At 32.5% G+C, this 18417-nt stretch overlaps 1 protein-coding gene across 1 annotated transcript; it reads right to left on the bottom strand.

The window, feature by feature from the left end:
* Nucleotides 1-1557: 1557 nt before the first annotated feature.
* On the bottom strand, nucleotides 1558-8478 carry LOC7476448 (rhamnogalacturonate lyase B). The gene is made up of 16 exons (XM_002306484.4): nucleotides 7980-8478; nucleotides 7679-7776; nucleotides 7391-7512; nucleotides 6910-6960; nucleotides 6252-6371; nucleotides 6013-6132; nucleotides 5467-5608; nucleotides 5226-5396; nucleotides 4933-5088; nucleotides 4745-4851; nucleotides 4284-4374; nucleotides 3223-3364; nucleotides 2980-3136; nucleotides 2659-2775; nucleotides 2094-2220; nucleotides 1558-1936 (listed from the first exon to the last, which is right to left on the bottom strand). The coding sequence occupies exons 1-16, from the start codon at nucleotides 8077-8079 to the stop codon at nucleotides 1664-1666; spliced, it is 2094 nt and encodes a 697-aa protein (XP_002306520.4). The 5' UTR covers nucleotides 8080-8478; the 3' UTR covers nucleotides 1558-1663.
* Nucleotides 8479-18417: the final 9939 nt, after the last annotated feature.

The following is an 18417-nucleotide window of genomic DNA, read 5'->3' as shown; positions in this document are numbered from 1 at the left end:
TTTATTTTCTGAATTTCTTTCATTTCAATTTCTTTATGGTTCCACCCCATTTATAACCACACAACCAACAAGTTAGCTTTTTATTCAATCAACATGTTCTATTCAATCAACATGTTCATATAGCAATGTTCCTTACTATTCTTACACAATAATCATTCTTCCCCTCATATAAAGAATACACAATTAATCTATAACAATACTAATAACAAGAACATATTTTACCATTACATCTTCCATAAAACCTACACCCACACAATTCTAATTTAATCCAAACCTGTATTTAATCAAGCTTACTACATTTTGCCAAAACTAGCAATAGATTCAAAAGGAAATAAGTCCTCAACCTCTGATTATTGTGTTAAACCCAACTGTCAGACTACATATCATAGAGTTGTGCATAATATATCTTCAAATCATAATGATCCAACGGTTAGATCTCCCTAAATCTGAATAAAACCGAACTTACCTGAAAATTGACGAGCTATTGTTCAACATGCACGACACCTTGCCAGAAAATGAGTTTTCGATCTCCACCGTCCAGAATGAAGGAAACATCTAGGCGCACCATATATCCAAGAATGAGCATGATCCAACGGTGGAAAAGAGAGAACGGTCGGCGACCAAACTGCCCTGCAGGTGTATTTCCTTTTTGTTTTCCAGGAAATTTCCGATGATGATTTCTATCAAACAGATTGTGTTCCTTCCAATCCCTCTAGTCAGTTCGTAGAGGAGTGTGATAAGAACAACATATCCAAAACGCATCATGATCCAACGATGGATTCCAGAGATATGAACACCGGATCATTATTGGTTTTTCTCCAAAATCTGTAGTTCTCTCTCTATCCAATTTTCTCTATTTTTTTTTTAACTGGTTGCCTCTTTGCAGTTTTATAGGCACCATTTTCCATAATTATAATTTTATCCCTCATTCATTTCTTTATGTATTTTATTTTATTTTTCATGTAAACTATCTAGTTTATTTCTGCTTAAATCGCTAATCTTTACCAAACTCCAATTGGGATGAGATATTTAACCAAGGTAGAAAAACATATTAATAAACTTCATGCAAAATTTCATCTTAATCCGACGATTGAATTGAGAGCTCTGCTTCCTAATGTAAAATTGATCAGTTCATGACTTTTTCATCAACGATTCAAATTTTCTTATTCAATCTTCACATAAAATCATATTAATTTTCCTTCTAAACCTTTAAGGTCATTTTATTATTTTTGAATATATATTGATTTTAGAATTTTCACCTTTATTTATTTATCGGGCTTATTACCGTTTCAAAATAATATCATTGATTTTTAATCGGTGCTTGCACCTTCAGTCCTATCATTTTCATTGCACTATCCTTTATTATAATATATTCTTTATTACCTCACTTATTTCTTAGAAACATTTTGTTATTTTTTTCTCATATTTTTATCCATCAAAACACGTTACCAGTTTCTCTATTCTTATGAATTCTAAACCAAAATTCATTTTATAGAAGTCATCCCTTCCATTTTATATCATTATTTATCTATTATTTTTTATCTTGGTTTTCATCACTCATTGAAATCATACCACTTTCAGTCTTATATTTACATGAGAGTTTACACATCTGAATATTTAAATTATAAATTTCCAGGTTTCACAAGAACCCTAACTGGATATTTTACTTAAATGAACTGGAAGCTTCATTACTGGATCCAGAAAAAGGAGGACCTTCTAGACGTATGTAGTCATACATGAGACCCTGGAAAGGGCTGGTGCATCTTGGCTGCGTCAAGAAGATGGTATTCTCTCCTTCGACTAGCCGAGCTCCTGGAATATTCACATTATACAGCCGGTAGAGCCCATGAATCCCATGTCTAGCAATTGCGTTGTCCCTCCCTATCAATCCGCTTGTAAATAGTGGACGTTGTGCTTTTGCATCATTAACACGAACCTTCGAAAAAGATACCACCAAAAAATATAAAAAAAAAAGATTTTAGCATTGTAAATTTCAAGCAAAAATGGATGTGGTCGTACTGGGCCTTTCATTCTCTCAATCCTCCATGTGCACCGTGCAGCAAGTGAATATTCAGTATGGGAAGGGACATTACCTGCAATTCTGCTAGGGTTGCAGATGCAATTGCCACTCTCAGTTTGTAGCTACTGTTCCGATCCACTTTGTCAAGTTTGAACTTGATTTGCCATGTAGTTCCTACTTGTGTATCATCGTCTTTTCTCCTGCAGCTCAGAGAAGCTTGAAGATGAGACATAATTGTCATGATAATTAATCTATTGACTAGAAGACGCATCAGGTCTGAGTAAGAATACGAAAAAGCTAGGATTGTAACTACCCATGTTTTTTATGCTAGTCAAGATTCATAGTCTATACTATATTCTATATATTTCTGGTATGGGAGCATTATCACATAACCAAGGTGTTGGAGATAAGATTGAACCTGAATAGTTGCCTGTATTTTCCCATTAGTGCATTGCTGATAGATTACCAGTCTAAATCAATTGGTCTTTTAGCATATTAATCCCGAAAGAATACATATCAGCTACTTGGTAAAGTACGATGTTTTAATGGATGGTGCTATCTAAGAAATAAATCTCAACTACCATTACAAAGTGGCTGCCACTCAGAGTCAAGCAAATCCCAAGATAAAAGAACCGCACCTGACAACCTGAGCAAAGAACCAGTCTTTTCTGTAGTCACTGAGACCGACTGTGTAAACCAAATCTGTATCAGGGTACAGATCTGCATATCTGCCCCACAAACCATATTGCCGAAATCTTCCAGTATAGGGGTAATGTTAGATTCATTAAACAGGAAAATATATCAACATTCAAATCTAAATTAACATTTAAATGGATCCCAAAATACTTCAAACACCCACCAGAAAATAAGCTCCGTATGGAAGATCATCTTTTACAAGTATTACCACATCTATGATATCTTCTTAGATTTTTTATATAGGAAATCCAAGGAGAGCTAACCTGTCAGGATGATTGGCATATAGATTATTCATAAACTTTGGATCAGGACCTGGAATATAGAACTCAGCGGCGGAACGGTCAGGGATGCCTATTTCCCACAGTGTGGGCCCATCTCTTGGAGGCTCGTACACAAGATCACCCATATCCATATCACAACCTACATTGCATGATATTTGAACTCTGTAACATCTATCATTGAAAAACAGTACTCAAAAGAGATCACTAGAGTTTGAGGAAGAAAACCAGAAATTATGTTCACGATAGCATCCCATCTGTAGTCTCCAAGAAATCCAGGGACCCATGCATAAAGATTGTAGTCCCCGGTGCGTATGTTTTTAATAGAGAAATAGCCATTCTCATCTGCTCTGGTCCAGAATTGGTAGTCCTAACAAGAAGTAACAAGGAAGGTTATGATGAGTTCAGCAGTGTTTAGCTGTGACCACTGACCTAATATGAAGTAAAAAGATAAGATTGTGATAAGTTCAGGTTATTTAGATCTGACCCCAAAACTTGATAAGAGGTAACAGGCAAGATTATGACAAGTCAAAAGCAGCATTTAGATCCAACCCAAAAAATAACTTCTCTACACAGACAAAATCAATTTATCTTTTGAAATGTTCTAGGAGCTTGTAACACCATGAATTATCTCTCCCAAGGATTTCCTTAGCACCCCCACAAAAGCTGCCATTACAAGCATTTTCAAAGAATATGCATTTATCTACCTATATAACATAAGCAAGAAAAAAGTATGGAGGTCTACCATTCTAATGCTGTTCTCTGAGTAAACTCATTTTTTGCATGTATAAGACTGGTATTCACAATTGACACGCATCCTCTATTGATGTACTGCAGTTGGCCCTATGAGAAAAGGCAGCTAAAGAAAAGGAAACTTTGCACCACCAATTTGCCTTTTGTATTTGGAATGATACAAAACTGCAAAGCCCACCACATTTAATTGTATCTATGCATGCTAAATATGATTGGGCTTATTAATTTTAATTTCAACTGGGATCCAAAATAAAGCACCAAAATGACACGACTGTTGCAATCATTTTAGAATAGCAAGGAAAATCTACGAGTTTATGTACAATGAAGTAAAAATTCCCATTATTGAGTTCTGTATCGCTAGCAAATTCCCCCTTAAGTAATAGCTAAAAGACCACAAAACTAATTCTCAAAGAAAATGGTTAAACCATTGTAGCTAAGTGACCTTGGATAATTAAAAAGCATAACAGGATATTGTATTTTTAGGAAGATAAAGAATTAAATAGTCTTGCATAGAACATAGAAATTACTTAAATCACCTTGCATTCTGTTTGCCATGATCCAACATCTCCTGGTGGGGCCAACCCCACATAAGCACCACTTGCTAGTATATAGTCATCACTTATATTCCTATGCAACATAATAACAAAAAATTTAATCCCATTCATCTACCCAGCAGATCAAACAACAGAAGACAAAGAAGAATAATTTTTTGGAAGTTTGTTTGCGTTGAATGATAAGTCCATGATTCACTGGTCTCATTTGACTAAAATAAAAGTAAAATCAATCATGTAAATCACTGGTGACTTCCTAATATCAAACCACATCCATCTCACCAGGGTACTCTTTAAGAAAGTAATAATAGAAATAACATGAAGATAAATATGGATGCTAAATCCTTGTCTTGCACACATGAATGTACTTAGGCCACAATCATTTCTGCTTTTTATTAATTTCTTATTTACAAGATGGGCCATTATTTTCCTACTTGTATGGCTACCTGTCTTTGACTAGTAGTCTTCCACAAACATTCCCTCGTTGTTCTGACTTTTGGAAATCCTCAGAAGCAGGGAAGCTGTATGGCCAGCTTTGGACTTCAGCCATCATCTGTATATAAACTTAGCTCAATGTCTGTCCAACTGTCCAATCAATTTACAGGAACATGAACTTGTGGGTTTGTGTTAAAACCTGCATTTTAGCATCTTCCCACAGAAAGAGAGGGTCCTCTCCATTTGATGCAGAATTAAGATAGATAAAAACAGGGCCAAAAACTTTCTTCCATGGTTCACCAGGGCTTATACTCAGTACCAGATCTTTTCCCGCATAATGTGAACTATGAAACATCTAATTATGTCATTTGAGTTAAAAGTTAATGGAGTTGAACATACAACCAATAATAGCAATAATGACACAGACATGCCTGCATCCATCAACATGTCGAAACATTTCTACAAAACCATAGTCTAAGATCAATCACTTACAGCAAGAGTGGTGGGGCCAACATGAGAAGTGAGATTCTGTTTCAGGGGCCCAGCAGTTCGGAATTCATCACTTGGTGTGATTTGCCAGAACCCCACTGGAGGCTTGAAGCATATCCACCCATGGACTTGATTATCTTTGTTTTCACATGAATATTGGTACTTGTCATCCACCTAAAATCAAGACCAACTCAGAGACCAATAACAACAACAACAAGTTACTTATAAGTTACTTGTAAAGCACCTCTCCTGTGAGCTCTGGCAGTTTGGGATTAACAAGAATGACAGCTTCTGGATAAGCCAGGGCTTGACATCTTCCTGGCAAGCGGTCATCTGGTAAGGGCATCAATCTTTGCCTGTTATCTGCTATGGCCATGTACTGAAACCTATCATCCACTCCAAAAGAACCTCATGGTGACTTCTTTGCATGATCATATACCAATGAAGACAATTTTAAACACTCTTTTATTGATTATATGAGGGATGATGTCTTCTTCTTCTTTATTTTTTTCATGACACTAGTGAAATTTAAATTAGAACCTACAAAGTCCTAAACTTAGCAAACAGATAATATAAATATCATTGGTGATACTAGATAATATATATTCAAATTCACAAAACAATAAGTAGAAATATCTTTGTAACTGATCATTTAACTATATGTAGCAGTGACAAAACCAGAGGAACTTCAAGTTTTTGTCAATATGTACTGAATTATTCACTCCACAACCACAAACGAATCTCAGGCAATCTATTAGGAAATTGACAAAGATGCTAAGAATATGTTTACTTGTCTTTCCGGAGTTTAAAAGTAATCCTTGTTTCGCCAATATCAAAACCAGGCCATTCCTGCAAGTGCTCGTAAATGGCATATGAGTAGAAGCCTGAGGAACCACGTAGCAATATAAACCTGGAGGAGAATTAAAATACTTTTAATTAATTTTATGAATATATATATATATATATGTTATTCCAATGGCATTTATACACTTATATATGCATTCATACATATAAAAATTGAACAGGGACCTTTTATCTATATTCAAGGGAATGTATTTGCCTTCAAGTGAGGAATCCCACATTCTTGTAAATGAGAGCTCAACCTGCTCGTCATTTTCCACTACGACCCTAAAACTTGTTCCACTAATCCTGCATAGCAACCAGTTCATTCGCACAAAAATATGAATTAGAACCAGCATTATTTTTTTGCTATAAAAGTGAAAGTCCACAAATAAAATTTAGCACGGGCATAATAGTGCGTTTTGAGAATAATGAAGAAGCAAGAAAAAGAGGTTAACCACAAAACTCTGTATCTTTTTAATAATTCAAAAGCTTACAGAAACATGCGTGTGCATGTCTGCACACACACACGAGAAAGATATATATATATATATATATATATATATATATATATATATATATAGAGAGAGAGAGAGAGAGAGAGATGTATGAATAAATTTTTTAAAGCAATCGCATATATATATTCATTCCAAGACATGTCAGCATAGCTTCACCATGCTCACTATTTAAATTAAAAAAAAATGCAACCTTTTAAGTAATGACTGTTCTCTGACAATCAGGTTACATTGTACAATAAAGAAAAACTCCAGTTTCAATTTTGGCTTATAACCAAACAAAGACTTCATTGGTTGAAAAACATGTAAGGAAAAAGAAAAAAGGGGCATACACATCAAATATTCCGTTGCCTCCAGGTGGATTCCAGTGAAGATCCCAGTACCTGCAATTACAAATAAAAAAAAGTAAGTTCCTAGTCACGAGTGACAGGAATCTTTCATCAATATCAGCATGAATCAGTTTCAAAAGAAAAGGAATCTATGAATGGCTAAAAATCATTTTTCACCTGTGAATCTGCATTGTTTAATTCACTATCCTAAAATCAAACAGTGATGCTATGGTTGCAAATATATGAGTCCCTGACTCAATTACAAATTAGCCACTGCTGTTTATGTCCACATAAACAGAATCATTTGGAAGATGGACATACCACAAGCTACATGTGGCCTGCCCGTTAGACTAGAAAAACTTTTCAGAAAATAAAGTAAGGGTGTTTGAGCTATATTTCTATTCGGTATACAAAGAAAAATGTGTTAAGACAGTAAAAAGAAAAGAATACTATGTACATAAACAGCAGCTGTAACACCATTTACCCTCTATTTGTTTCACGATTGAGAACTTCAAGCAAATTGTCGATGCCATCATATCGTATCCCGGTGACAATTCCAGCTGGTTTCGATAAGGTAACTTGTACTATGCCATTATCCATCACCACCTGAAGAAAGCATGCATCTATCTAATCAAATACAAGATACATAAAACAACCTAAAACTAATAACACTTGAGCTTAAATCTCAACTCACGAATAATAAAACCTCTAAACTATCCACCACATTAAACAAAAAAAAAAAAAACATTAAGCAAAACCATTGCATAATTACATGGTGATCTTGAATATACAATCGCACTGCCTGAAATGGCATGGTGGGACCACCCTTGTTAACTCTTGAAGCTCTTTGACCACGATCCAAATCTCCACCTGAGTTCCATATTTATTTACATGGATAAATAGCATGGATTAATCAACCTAATCACTCCATTCCAGTGTGGTTAACTGGATAGTTGATTTGTTAGAAATCAAAATCAAGTTTTCATTTTATTTCTTTAATCAAAATCAAGCATCGAATTAAGAAGATATTTTTAATAAGAAGATATTTAATAAAATATTTTTGTAAGAGTTACCTCCAGGATTTTGACAAGAGGAGGAAGCGCCGTTGTTGTGACGCGTGCATCCGCCAAAGTCACGGAGAGAGCCAGCAAAACTGTGCAATCTTTTCCACATTTAGGCACACAAAAGGCAGGTCAACGATCGGCGGTGGTGAATTTGGTGGTAATAATTAATGGATGGCGGCAGCGGCAGCGGCAGGGGTGGAATGTTAAAGGAGGAATTGGATTGCTGTTCCATGATCTAATATCAAAAGTACCCTTTCCCCAGTTAACCGTAACTGGTTGGTGATGATTTGGCAAGTGTCGCTTCGCTAGCCTATGCAATGGCAATGGCAATGGTAGAGGGAAGAGAAAAAGGGATTATTTGGCACGTGTCTACTCCACTCTCTTTTTATTTTATACTTATTTGTGTACCCAAAAGAAATTATTTCTCTTAAAATTTCAAGATTTCATAAACAATATTGACTGCCAATTTTAGTAAATTCAGGAGAACCATATCCATAAAAGGTGATGTGGGAATTGGTTGAGAAAAGGAGGATGAGAATGCTCACCATACCCTCTCCTTCTAATTTTTATATTTTCATACATGCCGTCTCAGATCATGTTAGCCGTAATAAATCCACCTTGCTTTATACATATATCAAAAGCATTTGTGTGCAACACACGACGTGATGGATATCTTCAATGAGAAGATTAACTCGCAACACTTTACCCAGAAAATCAAAATTTGCGAGCTAGAGGTATAATATATCTACAGTAGCACCTGGCATGGTAGTGCATCTATCCTTGATGATCACGTGGTTAAACAACCCCTAATAAAATAGATAATATTTCAGAAAGTTGAAAATCAGGTTAAATATAACATTGATCCAAAAGTAACTCTCTACCTAGAAACCAAAGGTATTGGAAAAAGACTTGAACTCATAGATAACCTTGTATCAAAGAATCCTAAGCATGTGAATGTCGCCACAAAGTCAATTAACCATTGATAAGTCAGTGTACGATCTTTGTATCTGCAAAGAAATGTTGTTTTGCCACAAATAAGCAAAAGAAAAATTCAAATTTATTCTCTAATTTGCTCTTGAAATTTCAGCTAAAAAATATATAATATAGTCTCCTCTAATCAACCCTAATAGACTGTTTTTGGGATGCAAGCTAATGAATCTAAACTAGTATCAACTAACAAACATAAGTCTAATAATTAAATAAACTCCTAAACAATGTCTAATGAGCTATAACAAACTCAAATTAAAAATAATTATTCAAAATTAAATAAATATATAAAATAGAAAAATTATAACAAAGTCTTCATGTTAAAATTCCTCCTTATAGTCTGAATCTTTAATTTTTGAACATTTTTGGTAGATTTTTAGTCCTGACTTTAAACATGTTGTTCTCTTTCATCTTGATGAATTATTGAGCCTATCATGAATGATTAGAAAACTTGAGATGTCTAGTCTCTAGCTCAGCTTGAATCGTAGAGAAATTCCACCTGTATCTCTATATATGTCCCAAACCATACACAAAGGTATAGTCTAGCGGATTTAACAAGATTTGTCTAGTAATTTTGACCCTATGAAATAATATGTTTCCAAACCCCATTTGACCTTTAAATTTACCAAAATATACTTTTATGTTTCTAGTATCTCCCTATAAAATTTCAGCTCGTTACAATATACAGTTTGAGAGATATGTTTAATCTCGCAAAACCGCTCAGCTGATATTTTAAAGCCAAATTCGGACCTGACTTAGTTTATATCAAGACTCATGATTATATTTTTCTCGTATTCTTATGTACCTATTATAAATGTGATGAAGTTATGTTCAATTCCCACAAACCTCCTAAAATTAAAAGAAAAGCAGGTATATTAGATTATGCTAAAACATGCAGCAGAAACCAATGATGAAATTTCTAAAAGATTGTATGTCCCTACCTGATGCACGACTAGATCAATTGTTGGCAATGGAAACTCAAAGAACTCACAAGTGACACTTTTTTGGGGGTAATCTCACTTTTATAGACAACTAGAATTTCATGTTTCATTGACTCACTATATAATGAACAGGCTTCATGCTCAATAAAAATAGGTCAATAATATAGAAAGCATCAATAAATATATTAAGGTTCACATGAAACAAGCATAGACAAACAATCAATCCTCTTAAAAAAAACAAACAACTAGAAGTTGTAAAATAGGGTATCTTAGTCTTCAGCACCCATAACCAATAATAGAAAATTTCGTACTGGTATATAAGTAATATTTTATTGTAAATTGAAGATTTTTGCACCTATTTAGCCATCCACGTATCTAACACAGAGTTATGATACAAACTGACGCAAACAAAAACATCATATAAAAGATGACAAGAATAAGCAACACAAAATTCTACAAAACAGGGTCACACCACAAAACATAATTAGAAATTTTAATATTGAATATTTCACCAAACAAATATTCTAATAAAAAATTTATATTAGAGCTCTTATAGGTTCCTTATATGCTAGTAAGAAATCCTAAACAAAACTAGAAAAATAATAAAAGAGTTATAAACAAAATAGAAAAAAATCCTAAATTATATAAAGAATATAGCAAATCATGATCAATACTTTTTTAGCCTTGTTTAAAGGCATTCCTGAACTCAAATGGCTACAAACTTTTAGCCCTATAGAAAACAAGGCCTCTAGAATCTCCTAGTAAAATCTCAGCCCAATCTAACAGCTAGAACAAACATTATGTACATTAATATAAGAATGCGTGTTAGGAAAAAAAACCTCTTGCATTAATCTCTCTAGGTTGGAAAGAACTCGTCCTCAAGTTCTGGTAAGTACCTATGCTGCTATTGTTATTGACCATTAAAAGTGATGTTAGGTACCCTTACACTCTATTAACCTCTGTGTATTAGCACTCAGATAAAATGAGCTAAGAATCAATTCTCATCATACTCTCAATCTTTACATAATCATTACAAGTCATTAATGGCTTGTTCCATACCTTAGTATTTCTCACACCATTCTGATTCTCCATTATTCTTCTTTCTTCCTTCTCCTTTATTTTTTTTCATAAACTATGATAAAAACAATATATTTTGCCTTTGCTCTCAATAATTGCCTATTTTTTGGACGCCAATACTATACACTTCCCTTACATATTACATTGTCTGTCATACACTACATTCTAATTATATTGTCATGGTCTATCTAACTATAAATGGCACGTATCCTTAAATACCATATCATACCAAACACTATCAAAATATCTCGTCCCTATAGAAAACAAAACAATACATAATTCATCCATATAGAACCTAGGGTGTTTTTCTATCTTGAGCTGGAATTTCTTTACTACCTCAACTAACATCACGATCTCATAATTGTCATTATCAATGATCAAATTACATATCTTATCATTAATGGTACAAGTTGAAAAAAAAAGGCTAGTACATTGCCAATCTTCACTTGAATCACCTTTAAAAGCAAACAAGCTCTTCTAAATGGCTAAAGTAACATTGTTATCACCTTGCAAAACCTCCTCACGAGATCACTTATCTTTTCATTTCATTATTCTACCAATAAATTTTTACCTGGACAACTATCTAATTTATGGCACTCAGAAATTCGATACCCCAACTCACCATATTTGAAACACCCAAATTTGAAACTAGATCCAGAACTCGAATACTAACTTGTCGATGCAATGTAAAACAAAGATAAAACTAGAGTTCTCAAGCCCTATGGTTATAGACCAAATTATAGAAAAATCTAGAGAAAACTCTCTTGTATTTTTATTAAATCTGAATAATAATCTTGATCTCCATAAAATAAACTAGACATCCCTATTTATATTAGTACTAAAATCCTTTATAGAAAATTATTCATAATTAAAACTTACCTAATTAATAGAATCCATCTAGCATAGGATTCCTAAATATTAAAATACTGATTAAATTAAAAGTCTTAAACTAAGTAGGAAATAAATAATTAAAATATAAAAATTAACTAGGAAAATATTTAACATAGAAAAACAATAACTTATGCCTCAATTTGGTCTATAAACTCATGGGCTAATTATTTTATGCCAGTCTCCCCCATTTTAGAAAAACTTGTCCTTGAGTTGAGTTTAGTATCTAGAAAGTCCTCGTAAAGATCAACATCATTGAAGGTCTTTGATATGCCAATATTATCTGAAAGATCAACAACATAAGCATTATCATTGTTTTTCTTTAGCACCTTGTACGAACTATACTTCTTCATCTTTAGTTTATTATAGGTGCTTACTGGAAACCTCTCTTTGCGCAAGAAAACCATGACCATGTCTCTTTCTTAAAACAATTTAAATTGCCTATGCTTGTTTGCTGCGTGATTGTTTTTGATAGTTGCTTCTTCTAGTTTCCTCCTAACTTCTTGATGCACAACTTGCACCTGTTCAACCAAATTCTCTGCTAACATGCTAAACCTAACATTTTTAGGTAGTGAATGTAGATTGAGTACATTGTTCAAATGGTTGTTCAGTTTGATCTTTTTATCTCTTGTTTATGTATTTGGATCTCTCTTCAGCCTGTTCTTACCAACCAAGTCGCTTTTTCTTTTATATTTTTTTTAAATAATGTAAAATCAGGTTATGACAAGCAGATCTCATTTCTACCTGAGCAGTGGAAGTTTGTGATGGGGAGATCAACACTTTTAGTTAGAGGAATGGAAGATTGAGTTATGTTATTTTATCTATCAACCTTGATTATGGGCTCGTTAATTTTACAATTTCCTAGTATGATTCAACCTTATTGGTTGTCTTATCTTTATTCACGTGGGGACATCCAATCAGAAGCTTAGCTCAAGAACATGCAATCCCAAATCCTAGGCTAAGAACATGTAATCCTAAATCCTAAGCAACGTGTTCTATGTTTAATTAGACAGCTCACCAATTAATAAGGCTCTATTAGCATGCATTAGATTCTTAATAATCATTAAAGTTTTGGTTGATAATAAAATAAGAGAGAGAATCTAGTGTTACAAGTAGAGATCAAAGTCACGAACAAGTTTGGGTGGTGGTCTAAAGTTGTTTGCCATTGGACCAAAGGCATGCGAAGAGAACCCTCCTCGATTGGCTAATGGATTATGTCGCCTTCATGTGTGAGTGCCAGTCGATCAAATATTGATAGTTGCTTGCTGGACTCCCATGCATTTGGAGGATTATAGCAAGCCAATACAAGATTTGCGGGTTCGACTCAACTTCATTCAATTGCTTATCATGACTCTTGAGAATTGTGTTCTATGCAATTGAGCTTATCCTACCGCGATCAGTTCTTAGATAAAAATAAAATAAAAAATAAAAATTGATCTAACAAAGTGTTATTGCGCTGCAAATTTAAATCATGAACATCTGCAAATTTAAATCATGAACATAAACTTTCTTCATTTGAAAATTTGCAAGGATGTTATGAACTTAGCAGTTTTTGGGAGAAAAACAATATGGCTAAAATTTACACTACGGAACTCGAGCAATAAGCACTGGTGATTTTTTGTTCTAAAAGATGAGAAATTTAGAAACCAATGGCTTGAGTTATGCCCACGCTCTCGCAGAAATGAACTTTATATATATATATATATATATATATATATATATATATATATATATATATATATATATATATATGGGAACACAAAAATCAACTTTGAATGATGATAAAGGGTGTTTATCACCATTCTATCCCTTTAATATGTTTATTTGGCCTAAATTATTTCTAAAATATTAATTTTCAGAATCGTCTGATAACTTGTATGTTTGTGTGCGGTGGATATTTGAACAACTATATCAGTTCCAACTAGTTTACAAGGTCGATTATCAAATTGAAAAAAAAAACCTAAAAAAAAACTTTCAAAACATAGAAAATTATTCAATATTATTATTAAACATGAACCAATGGATCAATTATGAAATCTTTTAACCTGATTTATTGCTCAGTCTAGGTCTAAAATTAAACAGTGTAGGAGTTGTTTTAGAGGATTCCATTTAGGTTTTACTAGAATTCGATGAGCACTTTGTTTAAGGTTAGCCTCCTTTCTAAAACTTCAAATAATAGATAACTCAGGGACTATTTAGAAGATACTTTCCTTAACACAATAATAGTGCAACAAATAATAGATATTAATGCCCAATAAGGAATGTGCACATGGCTAAATTATTTTTCAAGTAGAGAAGATAAGTAGACAGCTTAAAGGTGGGCCTTCAAGTTGCTCCTATCTTGGATTACATAAAGTGTATTCTTTTACTACAACTTCTATGTAAGCCATTTACACCTGAATAGGTGGGCCACCATGGTTGATTTCAAGAACTACATAAGGCAGTATGAAAAAGAGCTATCCTTAGTAGTATTTAGATATTGTTATCAATTGATAGGTTATACTATTAGGGGAAATGTATCAGCCTAATTTCATACATTTTCCCTTTAAAACAAAAATCTTATATCTTGGATCTTTCATAGTAAAACTAGTTATACAAAGGAGTTGTATGAGAGTATGATGTATGGTAAAGTATAGAAGAACAATCCTCATGGCCCGGACTTAGAAGATCTAAGGGTGCCCTAGTATTTAAAGGACCACACAAGGTACATATAATCTAATATGGGCCTATTAAAGGCGAAAATGTTATTGTGTGATTAGTTATAATAGTCGATATCAAAAAAGAACACCAATCTTTTAGCAAATGGTCATTCACTAAAGAAGAGTTTGGTGGTAGGCTATGCTAATAAGGGACATCTTTAGTAATATTTAGTGGGGGGACATCCTTACTAGATTTAAAAGAGTCATCCTTAGTAGTATTTAGGTACTACTATCAACTAATAGGTTGTGTTAGTGAACATGAAATCTCCTAATTCTATTCATTTTCCCTCGAGAATAAAAGTTTTATGTATTTGATCTTTTATAGTAAAACTAGCCATTTGAAGGAGTTATGAGGGAGAATGGTGTATGGTAAAGCATAGAAAAGAAATTCTTATGGTCTAGACCTAGGACATATAGGGGTGCCCTACTATTTAAAGGACCACACAAGGTCCATATAATCTGAATATAGGCCTATTATATGTAAAAAGGTTATGTGCGATTAATTACAATAGTCCATATCCAAAAATAACATCAACCTCTTAACAAATATGCATTCATTAAAGGAGAGTTTAGAGAGTATGCCACTGGAAAATCTTACCTTGTGTGTATGTTTGAACTTTTATAATTATTTCTCACTTGGTGTATCTTTTATTAGTATAGGTGGACTCAGGCCCAAGAAGATATCTAGGAGAAGACTAAAAGTGATTTATAATTAATAGATTCTTCATTGTCTTAAAAATCAAGATCATGGTCTATAAGAGAATTAGTGGGTTATCTCTAAAGGGAAATAATAATAGAAGAGGTAGAGAAGAGCTCATATAAATAGATGAAATTTAGAGAAATAACAACAAGGTCAACTTAAAAGTGAAAATACATATTTGAGCTTAAAGAGGGACCCCTTCACCGCTCTCGATCCTAGAAGAGGTGAGGGATGCAACTTCTCCTACTCCAATCATGCTAGCTAGTACTCTCTCAAAAGTAAGAGTGTTACTCACCCTTAGCCTATCTAGGATATAGAATAAAAGACAAAATATTTTTATGAAGAGCAATATATAGAGAAAAAATTATGAAGAAAATTTAATGGTGAGCATGCATGAAAAGAAGTGTTAATTCTATTATCTATAAAGATATTAAAATACAAGAGATGGCTAATTTACTAATGATACATCCTTAGATGATCTAAATGTCATACATGTGGAAGACTATTCCCCTTAGTGTCTTGAAGATGGTGGGTATTGGCTTTGATCACCTTTATAACCATATATGGTCTATCTGATTTTAGGGTTTGCTTACCTCTTTCTTTTGAATTGTATGCTGCCTTTGATTTTTTAATACCATATCCCCCATTCTAAATTGTTTATTTTTAACTTTTGTATTATGATAATGGGTTGTCTTACATTTGTATGTCTTGTTTCTCATATAAACTGCTAGTCAAGATTCCTTTACAAGATCAAGATTAACTTTAAGCTCTTTCTAGTTTCTGTTAGGTGAGTTGTATGACAATCTATAATTAGTATCATAGGTGAGTAGAAATGATTTTTCTCTAGTTGAGGACTTATGGGTGGTTTTGTATGCCTATGGAATTTCATTAAAAAAAAATACCAACACACTTTCCTTTTGCTTCTTGTATTTTCTTTTCTAACATGTTTAAAAGAATCATGCTTATAAACTTAACATGCTATTTTTTTAGGGATGGAATACTAATGAGAACTTGTGGTTTATATGTAGCCTCTAATAATGCTCTATAACCTTCTTGTTATCAAATTGGATCTCATTATCTATTATCAAGACTTTGGATAACCTAAAATGATAAATAATATTCTTTTACATAAAAGAGATAACATTTCTTAATAGTTATTTAAGTCAAAGTTCTTTCCTCTACCTATTTAGTGAAGTAGTCTATTGTAACAAGGACAAATTATCTCTTTTTGAGGCTTTGGGGAATAGGCCTAAGATATCCATTATCTATTAAAGTAAAGCCTATAATGATCTTTTTGCAAATGATTCATAAGGAAAAAAAAAACATGTTGACTGCATTGTAGTGCATTATGGTTAATTGTGTTGTGTTGTGCTTTAAAACAAAGCAATTAAACATGTTTGATAATAAATTGTGATCTCATGTTGTGATTAAATTTATTGTTATGTTGTTTGAATTAAAATGAATATAAAAGGCATAAAACTAATATAAGCTTTTTAATAGCTAAACTAATCATTAAAAAATTGACATTACCATTTTAAAGTTGTAATATGATATTCATTTAATATAATTTTAATACACATTTGTTTCAATTTTAAAGTCTTTTAAAAATTATCTTTTAATATAGTTCATATTATAATGTATGACAAGATTAAATGTGGAATCATGTATATCTTTACAATAAAAATTAAATGAAAGTTTCTTTAAATGAAAATTATACTCCCTCCATCCCAAGGAGATCGTGCTAATTTTCATTTTTGTTTGTCACAAAATAACTGTTTGTTCAAAACATTTAATTCATGAATTATTCTGCAATACCTCTAATTAAACTCCATTGGTAAGGTACCTATAATTAAATGTAAGATAAAATATGAAAATTATACTCCTTTCATCTCAAAAAAATAATCTTGCTATCTTTTTTTTGTCCTAAATGGTTGTTTGGTGAAAACACTTAAGTTATATTTTCTTACAATACCCCCAACTAAAACTCATTTGTCGATACTACAATTAAAAATAGATATTTTTGAAAAATATGAATAAAAAACTAATAATATGATATATTGATTAATTACATTCTAAATATATATGAAAAGTCAAACATAAAATCTCTTTGAGACAGAGAGAGTAGTACTTATAATTATGGATATAAGGTTAAGAGCATGAGACTCTAATGCTCTGAATATTACAATAAATATCAAATTAAATTTTCAATATCAAAGTCTTCTTTTGTCTTTTTCAAAAAATAAATAGTCTTTCAACTCAAAAAACATCTTCCCCGTGCTTTTTTAGGTGAAACCTCATATACTACATAATTGAAAATGTCTTCCACTCTTTAAAGTTAAAAGATAGAAGTTATTTACCAAACAATTATTTAAAATTTTTAACTGTAGTAAAAGCATAAAAAAAAAGGTTAATTAGGTTCATGACTTTCAAAGAAAAAAAATACACTAAGAGCATAACACTTTCTGTGGATGTAACATAAAGTAGCTTTAATCAAGATAACAAAAAGAAAACTAAAAGGTTATTAGAGCATAGAAAGGCAAGTGAAAGTTGGAACATACCCATGTTCTTCTATTTGTTTTAATTAATTTATGGACAAGGAAAATAATCAATATATCTTCCTCTTATTTGGTTACAAAGTCATTGTCTATTCCGTGGAGGAGATTGTAATAAATTATATTAAAAAGAGCTCTCTTATTTTAACTATATAAGAAATGTTTTTCATTTCTTATAGAAGAACTCTCGAGATTTTAACAATGCCCCCTCACCTTTTTGTTATCAAATTGGATATTATTATCAAGACTTTAAATAACATAAAATAATAAATGGTATTCTTCCATATGAAAGAGATAATGTTTTTTAGTAGTTATCTTAGCCAAAGTTATTACGTCTACCTATATGGTGTAGTCTATTTAACAAGGATAAATTATCTTTTTCTTAAGGCCTTGAGGAATGAACCTAAGATATCCATTCTCTATTAAAAAAAAAAGAAGGCTATATTGAGTTTATAATGATAATTTTTGCAAATGAATGGTAAGGAACTAGAACAAACCTTTAACATTTGGTTTTTTTTTTATACCAAATATGTGATATCTTGAAGAATAGTTGGCCAATAGCTCATTCATATGGTTTAGGAAGCTAGGACCCCCCCCCCACAC

Source organism: Populus trichocarpa, chromosome 5 (genome assembly GCF_000002775.5).
Source record: "Populus trichocarpa isolate Nisqually-1 chromosome 5, P.trichocarpa_v4.1, whole genome shotgun sequence".
NCBI lineage: Eukaryota > Viridiplantae > Streptophyta > Magnoliopsida > Malpighiales > Salicaceae > Populus > Populus trichocarpa.
The sequence above is the reverse complement of the archived record's forward strand: the minus strand, read 5'-3'. Positions and strand labels throughout refer to the sequence as shown.

Coding starts and splice junctions, on each gene's coding strand:
- LOC7476448 (XM_002306484.4), bottom strand. CDS start 8,079: ATGTGGAAAAGATTGCACAGTTTTGCTGGCTCTCTCCGTGACTTTGGC. Junction 6,961..7,390: donor AATCGTGAAACAAATAGAGG/GTAAATGGTGTT, acceptor TTGTAATTGCAG/GTACTGGGATCTTCACTGGA. Junction 2,221..2,658: donor TTCTTTGCTCAGGTTGTCAG/GTGCGGTTCTTT, acceptor TCTGAGCTGCAG/GAGAAAAGACGATGATACAC.